Consider the following 14,269-nt stretch of genomic DNA (forward strand, 5'->3'; position numbering starts at 1 on the left):
TTTGAGTACCTGTTTTCAATTCTTTTGCGTACATATCTGGGTCATATGGTAACTCTATATGTTTAACTTTTTGAAGAATTGACAGGTGGCTTTTCAAAGTGGCTGCATTATTTTACATTCCCATCAGCAGTGTAGAGGGTTCCAATTTCTCCACATCCTTGGCAACATTTGTTGTTATGTAGCTTTTTCCTTATAGCCATTCTATTGAGCGTTAAAGTGATATCTCACTGTGGTTTTGATTTGCATTTCCCTGATGGCCAATGATGTTGAGCAACTTTTCATGCGCTTACTGACCATTTGTATATCTTCTTTGGAAAAATGTCTATTCAAGTCTTTCACCATTTTAAAAATTGGGTTATTTTTCTTTTAAATGTTGAGTTGTAGGCATTCTTTGTACATTCTGGATACACGTTTCCTTATCAGATACATACTTTGTAAACATTTTCTCACATTCTGTAAGCTATCTTTTCACTTTCTTGATGTTCTTTGAAGCACAAAAGTTTTTAATTTTGGTGTCCAATTTATTTATTTGTTTGCTTGTTGCTTGTGCTTTTATTGTCTTATCTAAGAATCCTTGCCAAATCCAAGGTCACGAAGACTTACCCCTGTGCTTTCTTATCAGAGTTTTACAGTTTTGACTCTTACATTTAGGTCTTTGATCAATTTTGGGTCAATTTTTACATACGGTGTGATGTAAGGATCCAACTTGATTATTTTGCATTAGCCTGTCTAGCTATCCTAGTGCCATTTGTAGAAAAGACTATTCTTTTTCACCCTTGATGAAAATCAGTTGACCATAGAAATGTGGGTTTATTTCTGGACTCCCAATCCTGTTCCATTGATCTGTATGTCTATCCTTATGCTAGTACTGCACTGTCTTGACTATTGTAGCTTTGTAGTAAGATTGGAAATGGGAAAGTGTAAATCTTCTAACTTTGTTGTTTTCCAAAATTGTTTTGGCTATTCTGAATCCCTTGAGTTTTCACATAAATTTTAGAAACAGCTTGTTAATTTCTACAAGGAAGAGAGTCTCTCACAAGTCTCTCTGCTAGAGACTGTGGTGAATCTGTAGATTAAGTTGAGGAATATTCCCATCTTAATAACATTAAGTCTTATGATCCACGAACATAGAATGTCTTTCCATTCATTTAGATGTTTAATTTCTTTCAACAATATTTTATTTGAATATGTTTTCAGAATGTTTTCTATTTCTTTTGTTAAATTTATCCTTAAGCTTTTAATTTTTTGATGTTAAAAGTTGTTTTCTTAATTTCAATTTTAGATTTTTCATTGCTACTATACAGAAATAAGTTGATTTTGTCATATTGATCCTATATCCTGAAGTATTGCTGAACTCAATTATCTAATTTTTTTTAGTGATTTCATAGAACTTCCTGCATACAGGATCAGGTCATCTCTAAATAGATACAGTTTTACTTCTTTTCCAATTTAGATGCATTTTATGTCATTTTTTGGGCCCGACTGCTCTGGCTAGATCCTCCAGTACAATGTTGAATAGAAATGTTGAGAATGGGCTTGTCTTGTTCCTGATCGTACTGGGAAAGTATACATTTCTTCACCATTAAGTGTAATGTTAGCTGTGGGGTTTTTGTAGATGTCCTTTATCAAGTTGAGGAAGTTCCCTTCTATGTTGTTAATTTTTTTAATCATGAAAGAATATTGGGTTTGTCGATTGCTTTTTATGCATCTATTGAGATGATCATGAGACTTTTTTTTTTTTTTTTTTTTGAGACAGAGTCTCACTGTCACCCAGACTGGAGTGCAATGGTGTGACCTCAGCTCACTGCAACCTCCACTTCCCAAGTTCAAGCAATTCTCCTGAGTAGCTGGGATTACAAGCATATGCCACCACTCCTAATTTTTGTATTTTTGGTAGAGACAGGGTTTCACCATGTTGTCCAGGCTGGTGTCGAACTCCTGACCTCATGATTTGCCCACCTCGGCCTCCCAAAGTGCTGGGATTACAGGCGTGAGCCACCACGCCCAGCTGATTGTGAAACTTAAAAAAAAAAATTATATTGATACACTGTATTACATTAATTTTCAGATATTAAGTCAACTTTCCATTCCTGGAATCAATCTCCCTTGGTCATAGAGTATAATTATTTTTGTATGTTGCTGGATTGTGCTAGCATATGTTGAGGATTTTTGCATCTATATTCATAAGAGATACTGGTCTGTAGTTTTCTTTTTCTTATGATACCTTTGTCTAGTGATGTCCGGGCTTTTCTTTGTAGGTAGTGTTGGACAGTTAGTTAAATGTCTTTAGTTGTTATAGAGCTATTCATATTTTCTCTCTTTCTGAGTCAGTTTCAGTAGTTTGTGTCCTTCTAATAATTTGCTCATTTAATCTAAGTTATCTAATTTATTGGCACACAATTATTCACAGTACACCTTTATAAACTGTAATCCCAGTTGTTGCCTGGAGCAACAACTGAGGAAATAATTTAAAAAATATATAGTAAAAAATCATTTAAAAATTAATATTACATCAGAAAATATTTACTTAATGCAAAACAAAGTAAAAGAGGAATAAAGAAACAGAAAAGATAGGAGGCATGGAGAAAGCAAAAATTATATATATTACCATATATACATCTTAACATCAGAATCTGCTTCACATTTATAATAAATTCCAAAGAGATAAAGAAATATTATTCCTATATAGCTCCATTCCCTGTTTCCTCTTGCGGTATTGTTATACATACATATGTTACAAACCCAGTAATACATTGTTATAATTATAACTTTACTTTTATACCTTTTTAAAAAGCTGAGGGAAGAAAATGGAGAAAAAATATATTTATAGCTTTTATTGCATTAGCCTATAAATATATATTTATAGCTTTTATTGCATCAAATTTATTTCTCATTTCTGGTTCTCTTCATTTGTTCCTGTATTACCACTGGGAGTCATTTCCTTAGTCCAATATAGCTTTGCTCCCATCCACCTCCTTTGTTCTGTTATTGGCAAATATATTACATTTCTTTGGTATAGTCCCAACAATAAAATTATATACATATTCAATTGCTTTTTAAAATTAGTTAAGAAAAGAAATATGCATGTCATCTTTACTAATGCTTTGTGTGTGTATTACTGTCTAGAGTCATTTGTTTCAGCCTCAATAACTTCCTTTTTTTTTTTTTTTTTTAGATGGAATTTCGCTGTTGTTGCCCATGTCGGAGTGCAGTGTCATGATCTCGGCTCACTGCAACCTCCGCCTCCCAGGTTCAAGTGATTCTCTTGCCTCAACCTCCCGAGTAGCTGGGATTACAGGTGCCTGCCACCACACCTGGCTAATTTTTGTATTTTTAGTAGAGATGGGGTTTCACCACGTTGACCAGGCTGGTCTCAAACTCCTGACCTCAGGTGATCCACCTGCCTCCGCTTCCCAAAGTGCTGGGATTATAGGTGTGAGCCACCATGCCCGGCCGCCTCAATAACTTTCTTTTAGTATTTTTTGTAAGGTGGGTCTGCTAGCAATGAATTATCTCAATTTTTGTTTATCTGGGAATCTCTTCATTTTGCCTTCATATTTGAAAGACAATTTTTGCTGAATGTAGGATTCTTGGTTGACAGATTTTTCTTTGAGCACTTTGAATATTATCCCACCGCCTTCTCCTCCTTCATTTTGGAACAGGATCTCCCTCTGTCTCCCACACTGGAGTGCAGTGGTGTGATTATAGCTCACTACAGCCTCCAACTCCTGGGCTCAAGTGATCCTCCCATCTAAGCCTCAAAAGTAGCTGGAATTACAGGTGTGTGCCACTATGTCTGGCTATTTAAAAAATTTATTTGTAAGGCCGGGCATGGTGGCTCACACTTGTAATCTCAGCACTTCGGGGGGCCGAGGCAGACAGATCACCTGAGGTCAGGAGTTCGAGATGAGCCTGACCAACATGGCGAAACCCCGTCTCTACTAAAAGTACAAAAAATTAGCTGGGTGTAGTGTCAGGTGCCTGTAATCCCAGCTACTTGGGAGGCTGAGGCAGGAGAATCGTTTAAACCTGAGAGGTGGAGGTTGCAGTGAGCTGAGATCGCGCCACTGCACTCCAGCCTGGGCAAGAAGAGCAAAACTCCATCTCCAAAAAAAAAAATTATTTGTAGAGATGAGGTCTCCCTATGTTGGCCAGGCTGGTCTTGAACTCTTAGCCTCAAGCAATCCTCCCTTCTTGGCCTTGCAAAGTGCCAGGATTATAGGCATGAGCCACTGTGCCTGGGCTGTTATCCACTGCTTTCTGTTCTCCACTGCGTCTGATGAGAAGTCAGCTGTTGATCTTACTGGGGTTCTCTTGTAAGTAAGGATTCTTTTTTTTTTTTTTTTTGAGACAGAGTCTCGCTGTGTCACCCAGGCTGGGGTGCAGTGGTGCGATCTCGGCTCACTGCAACCTCCGCCTCCCAGGTTCAAGCGATTCTCCTGCCTTGACCTCCCAAGTAGCTGGGACTACAGGTGCGTGCCACCATGCCCGGCTAATTTTTTGTATTTTTAGTAGAGATAGGGTTTCACTGTGTTAGCCAGGATGGTCTCAATCTCCTGACCTCATGATCCGCCCGCCTTGGACTCCCAAAGTGCTGGGATTACAGGTGGGAGCCACTGTGCCAGGCCATAAGTAAGGATTTTTCTCTTGCTTCTTCAAGCTTTTCTCCTTGTCCTTGTGCATTTTTTACTATAATGTGTGTTTGTGGATTTCTTTGCATTTAACCTCTTAGAGTTTGTTGAGCTTCTTGGATGTGTTAAGTTTTTCATCAGATTTGGAAAGTTTTCAGCCCGTATTTCTTTAAATATTTTTTTTCTCTTCTTTCTCTCTCTCCTCTCCTTTTGGAACTTCCATTAGATGTATGTTAGCGAGCTTAATGATGTCTCATATTTTTCTGAGGCTCTGTTCATTTTTCTTCATTCTTTTTTTCTGTTTATAATGTTATTTTTAGACAAAGAAAAAAGTGGGGAAAAGGTGGGAAAAACATAAGGATGGAAAACAGTTACCTAATCACTTTGGTGAGCTTATGAGATGCTCATAATTCCACAGCATCTTCCCCATAAAATGCTGCAGTGGTTACTTATTATCCAAGTGTTCATGTTTAATATACTGTTGAGATAAAACGGTGGCCATCAGGTCAGCTTATTTAACTTTCTAATCTGCTCAGAACTTGAAGCTGCCCAGATTTCAGCAGAATTCACCTGGACTCATGTCTACATCAAACTAATCTAGTGTATCTTTCTATAGGGTGACAGACAAACTGATCTTGAGAACCCATGACAAGGTATTTGTGACAAGGCCTCTATCTGCTGAAACTCCAACAGGTGCAGATTAAAATGATGCCAGGCTGAGGACAGTCCAGATATTGGAGATACCACCCAAAAATATGAACTCCAGAGGAAAGGTTTTTGGTGCCAGCTGCTCCAGTCACTGTTCTAGGCACTGGGGACGCAGCAGTAGTCAAGAAGACCAGGTCTCTGCTCTGGTGTTCACATTTTATCATGGGATACAGATTGCAAACCAACAAATAAAGGAAGGAAAGTATCAGAGTAATAATGTCAGTTATGCACAGAAATAAACTATGAGGATGTGATGAGAGTGACTTGGATGAATATTTTATACTAAGCACATAGGAAATACCTCCTGTGAGGAAGTAACATCTAAATTAAAACCTGAATTGTAACAGCCTTCTAGACAGCGGGAATGGCTAATGTCAAGGAACGGAAAGGCGGGAATGACTTACTATATTCCAACGTAGTAAATAAAATGGAAAATGAAGTCTGAGAGGCAGCCAGGGGGTAGGCCATGTAGGACTAGTGTAGGTTGGAATATTTTTTTTTTTTGAGACAGTGGCACGATCTTAGGTCACGGCAACCTCCACCTCCCGAGTTCAAGTGATTCTCCTGCTGCAGCCTCCCAAGTAGCTGGGATTGCAAGCACCTGCCACCACATCCAACTAATTTTTCTATTTTTTAATAGAGATGGGGTTTTGCTATGTTGGTCAGGCTGGTCTCAAACTCTTGACCTCATGATCTGGCCACCTTGGCCTCCCAAAGTGCTGGGATTACAGGCGTGAGCCACTGCGTCCGGCCTGAAGGTTGGATTTAATTCTAGGTTTGATGGGATGCTATTAGTGTTAAGCAGGGGAGTGATGTGATCTGAGCCACACTGAAAAATCATGAACGTCGCTTTGTGCACCAAGTTAAACAGAAGTTGAAATGGAAGCTGGAGAATTAGTTATGAGGCATTTGTAGTACTTCATGCAAAAGATGTTAATGACTGGGGGTGGTAACAGTGGAGACGGAAGCAAATGGATGTGGAGTACGTATGGGACTTGCTGATAAATTGAATGTCAGGTGTGAAGAAAAGAGAAGAATAAGGAATACTTTCTAGATATTTGCCTTGTGCACTTCGGTAGGCAATAATGCCATTTACTGAATTGGAAAAGAATGGGTTTGAATAAGCAGGGAGTTTGGGGGCAGGAATGGGAAGGGATATCACAAGTTCTGTTTTGATTACGTTAATTAAGTTGGAGATACCTACTGGTACTCCAAGTACAAATGTTAAGCAGATAGTTGAGTAAACAAGGCTGCAACTACCGAAAGTGCACTCGAGTCACCTGCTTTCAGTCTGAAGAAGCTGCCAGTGAGGCAGGAGGCCTCTAAGAGAAAATTTTCAGGCAACCCAAGGGAAAACTATTTCAAGAAGGTGTTGGAATGTATTGATAGACCCAGATTCCAACCCCAGTATGTAGTTTACTATGCCTCGCTGAATGTTCTCTTCCACCTGTAAAATGGGGATAATGCCCAATTTGGCCGCGGGGGTGGGGGGTGGGTGTCGTGAAGCTGAAGGAGATAAGGAATATATCAGGAGCATGATCTTTAGCATAACCAAAGCATTCAACAAATAGCAACTACTAGGACCATCACCTCCAGTTTGGTAAGAATTGGCTGTGTTCATAAACAAATAGTAAGAACCAAACTGGCTATATTTTCTCAAGGAAAGATACATCTTAGAAAGAGAGCTGCTGTTAGACTTTGCTATGGCCTTCACTTACTGTCCTTCAGTTGAAGCCTCTTTGAAAACAGCATAGCTCCCTACCACATAGTTCCCTACCACATATCAGGAAACAGTATTCTTTACCTAGCTCTTTCTACAAATGCCACTCACTTTGCCTAAATAAGATAAGACATTTGGTATGATTTTCTTTTAACTTTCAAATGATGCCATAGAAACCACAAAAGTATTAGGTGCCTCCTTTCTTGCACTAAATACATATACGCACACACATACACAGTCTTCACAACTCAAGTTACAGGAAAAGGGATATAAAACTCTCAAAGAATTCAGGCTACCTTCCACATGTTAACGTAACAATGCAACAATAATAGCAAACATTTATGGAGGGCTTACTATAGGCCAGAAAGTACTGTGCTAGTTGTTTTAGATCTATTAACTTATTTAATTGCCCCAAAATCTTAAAGAGAGTTAGCCTATCCTGGGAGGTGTGACACAGTTGCTCAGTGAATAGCTGAAAGTTGGCTGCAGAATTAATTCCAGGAATTAAAGACAAAATACATTTTTTGGTTTGTTTTTATATTATAACGTGCCTTTAGCAGACAAGCTTGACAGAGCTTCAGCCTCAGCTTCCAAAGCAATAAGCACATCTCACTGTACCTGGCTGAGTATTGTGAAGAAGGAAAGTAACAAATAAATGCAATTGTGTACAATCAGCATTGTTATCAGATCATCTTTTCTGAAATATTTTATCCCTTAAATGTTTAGTAAATCTTTACCAGCATAACCTCATTTAAAATAATCTTTTTTTTTTTTTTTTTTGACAGGGTCTTGTTCTGCTGCACAGGCTGGAGTGCAATGGCACAATCATGGCTCACTGAAGCCTTGCACTCTCAGGCTCAAGCAATTCTTCCACCTCAGCCTCCCTAATAGCTAGGACCACAGGTGCGTGCCACCATGCCAGGTTAATTTTTTTAATTTTTATTTTTGTAGAGACGAGGTCTCACTATGTTGCCCAGGCTGATCTTGAACTCCTGGGCTCAAGCAATCCTCCTGCCTTGGCCTCCAAAAGTGCTGGGATTGCAGACGTAAGCCACTGTGCCTGGCCTAAAATAATCTTAAAACTCAAAAATTTCACCTTGTAGCAGAGATAATTTTCCATGAAAACCTGTGGAATCTAGAGCTACTCTAGACTTTTTTTCTGAGAAGCTGGAATAATTCAGATAAAGAGACTTTCCAAACAATTTTTGTCATTAACATTTATTTCAATGAAAGAAATGTGAATCCAGGATTAATGTAAGGTGAAATATTAAAGTATCTGGCAAAAGAAATGCTATTAAGAGTTTAAGTAAAATGTTTGCGGTACCGGTGCTATGTATAACAGGCAAACATTAACAAAATAAAAAACACATTCTTTTTTTGTTTTAAATTGAGATGGAGTCTCGCTCTGTCGCCCAGGCTAGGAGTGCAGTGGCATGATCTCAGCTCACTGCAACCTCTGCTGCCCGGGTTCAAACAATTCTTGTGCCTCAGCCTCCTGAGTAGCTGGGACTACAGGTGTGCGCCACCATGCCCGGCTAATCTTTTTGTATTTTTAGTAGAGATGGGGTTTCACCACGTTGGCCAGGCTGGTCTCAAACTCCTGACCTCAGGTGATCTGCCCGCCTCAGCCTCCCAAAGTGCTGGGATTACTGGCATGAGCCACTGCACCTGGCCAAAAGCATTCTGAAGAGAATCAAATTCTGATAAACTCTGGTTTGTAAAAATCAATTCAGTGGTATAGTCCTCCCAGGGGAGAAGCACTTTGCCTTTTTACCATCAGTTAAAAATCAAAAGAGCACATGTATTTTTTCCTTATCTAGTCGTAACCATTACAGCACTGTTTACATGTACAAACCCAAATCCTTTAATCAGAAAACACAGTAAACTACAAAAAAAAACTCTGGTATTTAACAGAGTACTTACATATAATATGTACTGCAAGACATTTTCTTTAGAAAATAAAAGTCTATTTCCACAGTATCAAACAATTGAAACAAATATAAACTGCAACAAAATTTCTAAACAGCAGTTCAAAAACCTTGGCAAAGCCAAGGTTATCAAATAACATCTAGCTTCATTTATCAACTAAAAGACTCACTAAAAAGAATGATTTCTGTACGTGTAAACTGAGTGTAACACTTCAATATTTCAATGGAAATTGCTCTTTTGTCACACATTATTAAAGTCTGTTCTCTGAATAATTTGAAGAAATGTCAATTATAAGGCAAATTAAAACTTAAAAAAATAGAAACAGTGCATCTTAAAGTTTTTCAGAGACCTACATATAATTTACAAACACATAATTTATTATATGGTTATAGTTTGGAACAAATTTTCCCTGAGCACTCTTTCTGCCTGGTTAGAAAAATTTAAACATGATTTATAAAATAGAATTTTATTTTGATTTTTCTTGAATATATGCAAACTTTCACCTATCTAATGTATTTGGAAAATTTTAGACAGAACTAGCAAGTATAACTGTTTTAAGGAGTTATTTGAATGGTTATAGAAATATGGTTGGGTTTTAGAGCCCTGAGAACTATACAGTGGGTGCCTCACATAACAGAAATGATTTACTATCCTAAAACTATCAATGGTTATTTTTCCAAATGCAGAATGCCACTAGTTTCACAGAGGACAGAGTAATAATCAGTAATTCCAGCTCAGATGATCAATAGATAAGCATTAAAAACTGAAAGAAAAAAAAAGTTGGATTAACATTGTACTTTCCATGATATAATGCTGAAAAAAATTAACCCTTCTGCCCAACACAGTACTGAAATACCTTACCCTGAAACTTCATTTAATGCAGTCTTGAGAACTGTCACTCCTTAATATTCATGCAGACTTAAAATTAGCATCATTGGGAATTTTGTCACACAACCTGCAGTTCTCAATGTTATCTCAAGATTTACAGCTCCAAAGTACATTACAATCAGTGCACATGCATGGTAACACTACCAGTTATGTTCCCCTAAATTTTAAGGTCTTAAAAAAACTTGGCTACCTGACAGTTTAGGCCTCTTCTTTTTCAAATAAATAAAGGAAAACACTGGGAGTCTCAACTATGCAAATTTTTAAATAATTGCTTTCTACATAGCCTAGAATCATATTAAAAGAAAATCAGATTTAAAAAGTTTCATATTTACAAGTAGATTTTCATAAAACCTAACTATGTATTTCTTTTAGCATTATGATTTATGTGGATTAAAATAATAATAACATAAAACAGTTGGAAGTCATTGTTCTGAAGATCTTCAAGAAGTGAGCAATTTCAGATGTCCAGAAGAGTGCCTTCTCTCTTTTTACTTATATTTTAGGGTGCTTTATGCAGGACGCCCTTGACCAAAACGACTTTTAGACCTAGATTTTTTAAACAGAAAGGGAGGTCAGAATTGCTTCTAAAACAATAGGAAGTTGGTGCTCCTTTAGATTATGTTGGTTTGGCAACATCAAGGTTTAACAAATCTTGCAGCTCCGTAATCCATTTTCTAAAACTCTTAAAAGGAGATGTATTTTTGGAATTCAGATTTGTTACTTCTCAGAGATAATACGTTATGTACATTGTGTATAATGGATCTGGAGCAGTGCCCCATAATCAAATACAAGTGGGATGAATAAAAAATATAAATGGTATCATAGCAGCTCAGTGCAAGTCTGAATTGCTACAAATGTATGAAAGCACTTTTAGCTTTTTGAACTTTCTGGATTTCAGAATTATAGATAAGGAATTAGAATCTGTAATATTAATGTTCAAATCTCAGTAACTGTTAATCTCTAACAGAAAATTTGTGATGTAAAATGACATAAGACCCACCAGTTAGATTTTATTAAGAGAAATAAAATATAAAGCAAGGAGTGGTAAAGATTACAGTGATTTATATAAAGTATTAATATGTGATCTACAAATAGTACAAAAATTCTGCTACTTCCAGTAGCACTATAGCTTACATTATAGTTTTATCAGGAGTTGGCTCAGAATGAAGTTAGTCCAACAAGCAGAAAACTTAAAAAAATCCACAAAGCTATATTTTCATTAGATTTTATCTAAGTTAAAATCTGTTTCTAATTAGTGCCTTGATAATATAATCATTGAAACAAAACATAAAACCAAACTCAAATGATATGTTTCTAGTGTTCATATGATTTATCTTAAAAAAAAATTCACTTCAAAGCCATTGACACTCTGGTTTAGTTTATGCTGATTTACCTTGTGTTTTTCTCTGAGCTGCTTTGGCGTGCACTAACTGGCACTGAGGCCTTGATTTGTGCTTCCAGCCTGGAATAAATACCTCCTGCAAACTGCAGAATAAAGAAGCAATACTGTTATCTTCATAGAATCAATAGAAGCTCTGCTTTATTAAAATGGGATTACTTTTTAATTTAGAAGTAATTTTATTTTGATTTTTTAAATCCAGTCTTTTTGAGGTTTAATTTACATAAAGAAAAATGTACCATTTTAGTGTACAGGTGTGGGTTTTGACAAATGCATACAGTTATATAACTACTGTCACGATGAAGACACAGAAAATAGTCCTTTCACCCCCAAGAAAATTCCCTTGTTCCTGTCAAGTCGATCTACCTACCACTACCAATTTCTGGCAACTATTTGTCTGTTTTCTATCCCTATAGTTTTGCATTTTCCAGAACATTATATAAGTAGAATCATATAACATGTAGCCATTTGAATCTAGCTTCTTTCACATATAGGAGATTCATCCATATTGATGCGTACATCAGAAGTTTGTTCCTTTTGTTTGGAGACAGCATCTCACTCTGTCAGCCAGGCTGGAGTACAGTGGTGTGATCAAGGCTTACTGCAGCCCTGACCTCCTGGGTGATCCTCCTACCTCAGCCTCCAGAGGAGCTGAGACCTCACAGGTGTGCACCACCATGCTCAACTAATTTATTTTTTGTAGAAACAGAATCTCCCTATGTTGCCCATGCTGGTCTTGAATTCCTGGGCTCAATGTTCTTTTTGAGATGGAGTCTCACTCTGTGTTGCCCAGGCTAGAGTGCAGTGGCACGATCTTGGCTCACTGCAACCTCCACCTCCCAGGTTCAAGCGATTCTCCTGCCTCAGCCTCCTGAGTAGATGGGATTACAGGCCTGCACCACCACACCCAGCTAATTTTTGAATTTTTAGTAGAGACGGGGTTTCACCGTGTTGGCCAGATGGTCTTGATCTCTTGACTTTGTGATCCGCCCGCCTCGGCCTCCCAAAGTGCTGGGATTACAGGTGTGAGCCACTGCACCCAGTCTAATGTTCTTTTTATATGCAGTTTGTTTTCCCATTTACCAGGTAAAGGACATCATTTATAGTATTTCTAGTTTTTAGCAATTATGAATAAAGCTATTATAAAAATGTGTGAATTGATCTGTATGGTGAGGGAATGTCTATAAGAAATTGCCAAACTATTTTCCAAAGTGACCATTCCTTTTTGCATTTCTACTAGCTATATATGAGAGTTCCAGTTGCTCCACATCCTCATCAGCACTTGGTATGGGTTTTTTCCTTTGGAGACAGGGTCTCGTTCTGTTGCCCAGGCAGGAGTGCAGTGGCTCATTGCAACTTCTGCCTCCCAGGCTCAAGCGATCCTCCTACTTCAGCCTCGCACGTAGCTGGGACCACGGGCATCCACCACCATACCCGGCTAATTGTTGTTACTTTTTTTGTAGAGATAGGGTTTAATCATATTGCCCAGGCTGGTCTCAAACTCCTGGGTTCAAGTGATCCTTCCACCTTGGCCTCCCAAAGTGCTGAGATTACAGGTGTGAGCCACTGTAACTGGCCTCATTTAGGTTTTAATTTACATTTCCCTAAGTACTAATGATGTTGTATCTTAGCACATCTAATGATATACACTTATCTGGCATGGAAATCCTTTTTTTCATGGTGTCTGTTTACTCTTTTGCCCATTTATTTTTATTAGGTTTTTAAATTTTATTACTGAGTTTTGAGAGTTCTTTATAGATTCTGGATACACATTCCTTATCAGGTGTTTTACACACATTTTCTCATAGTTTATGGCTTGTCTTTTCATTGTCTAAACAGTGTCTTTTGAAAAGTAGAAATTTTAAATGCTGATGAAGTCCAATTTTTCATTTATGGATCATGCTTTTGGTGTTGTAGGCTAAGAAATATTTTCCTAAGGTCACAAATATTTTCTCCTATGTTTCCTTTTAGAAGTTTTATAGAGAAGTAAATTTTTAAATAAAAGAATTAGGGCAAGAGTATGGTACTTACATAACATCAATACTAATGATAATAAAAAATGTCATGACTAAAATGTAATTCTAGCAAGAATATAGGTGTTTCTTGTCACCATTTTCAGCAAGATGACATCTTATTTTAGAGATGACATCTAAGCACTACATGCAGAGTTGATGAAAATTGGTACTTTCAGACAGTCGCCCTCTGGATAATTAGTATTTGGTCAACAACGCACAGTTAACCTACTCTTGGTGCGACGACACATTTTCAGCAATGATGTACTTTATTATATGTGTTATAGATGACCTATGGACCATGGATAATAAGACATGGTGGAAAACTTTTACGTGAATAAACAGGCTAACTGGTACAGAATACAAAAAAATACATAAATGTGGCCAGGCATTGTGGCTCACGCCTGTAATCCCAGTACTTTAGGAGGCTGAGGCGGGCGGATCACGAGGTCAAAAGCTCAAGACCAGCCTGGCCAACATGGTGAAACCCTGTCTCTACTAAAAATGAAAAAATTAGCCAGGCACGGTGGTGCATGCCTGTAGTCCCAGCTACTTGGGAGGCTGAGGCAGGAGAATCACTTGAACCTGGGAGGTGGAGGTTGCAGTGAGCCAAGATGGCACCACTGCAAGTATCAGTGAGCGAGACTCCATCTCAAAAAAAGAAAAAACAACAAAAAACCCCCACATATATTTGGCCAGGTGTGGTGGCTCACGCCTGTAATCCCAGCACTTTGGGAGGCCAAAGTGGGTGGATCACGTGAGGTCAGGAGTTCGAGACCAGCCTGACCAACATGGTGAAACCCCATCTCTACTGAATACAAAAAAATCAGCTGGGCCTGGTGGTGCATGCCTGTAACCCAGCTATTTGGGAGGCTGAGGCAGGAGAACTGCTTGAACCCACGAGGCGAAGGTTGCAATGAGCCAAGATTGCACCACTGCATTCCAGCCTGGGCAACAAGAGCAAAACTCCATCTCAAAGAAA

General features: G+C 38.1%; 1 protein-coding gene across 6 annotated transcripts in view; it reads right to left on the reverse strand.

Moving 5' to 3' along the window:
* The window catches only part of SANBR (SANT and BTB domain regulator of CSR), a 74,751-nt gene that overhangs the window by 7,763 nt on the left and 52,719 nt on the right, over positions 1 to 14,269 (reverse strand). For 4 of the 6 annotated variants that reach the window (XM_002812002.5, XM_054547517.2, XM_054547520.2 and 1 more), the window contains 2 exons: positions 11,270 to 11,361; positions 8,262 to 10,422 (listed from right to left, as the gene is read on the reverse strand). In XM_002812002.5, coding sequence (XP_002812048.3) covers positions 10,386 to 10,422; positions 11,270 to 11,361 — 129 coding nt within the window. In that variant the 3' untranslated portion in view covers positions 8,262 to 10,385. Of the gene's footprint in view, positions 1 to 8,261; positions 10,423 to 11,269; positions 11,362 to 14,269 lie in introns of those variants that run through there. The other 2 variants (XR_010136180.1, XM_054547518.2) reach the window with 1 other exon arrangement.

Source organism: Pongo abelii, chromosome 12, assembly GCF_028885655.2.
Source record: "Pongo abelii isolate AG06213 chromosome 12, NHGRI_mPonAbe1-v2.0_pri, whole genome shotgun sequence".
NCBI lineage: Eukaryota > Metazoa > Chordata > Mammalia > Primates > Hominidae > Pongo > Pongo abelii.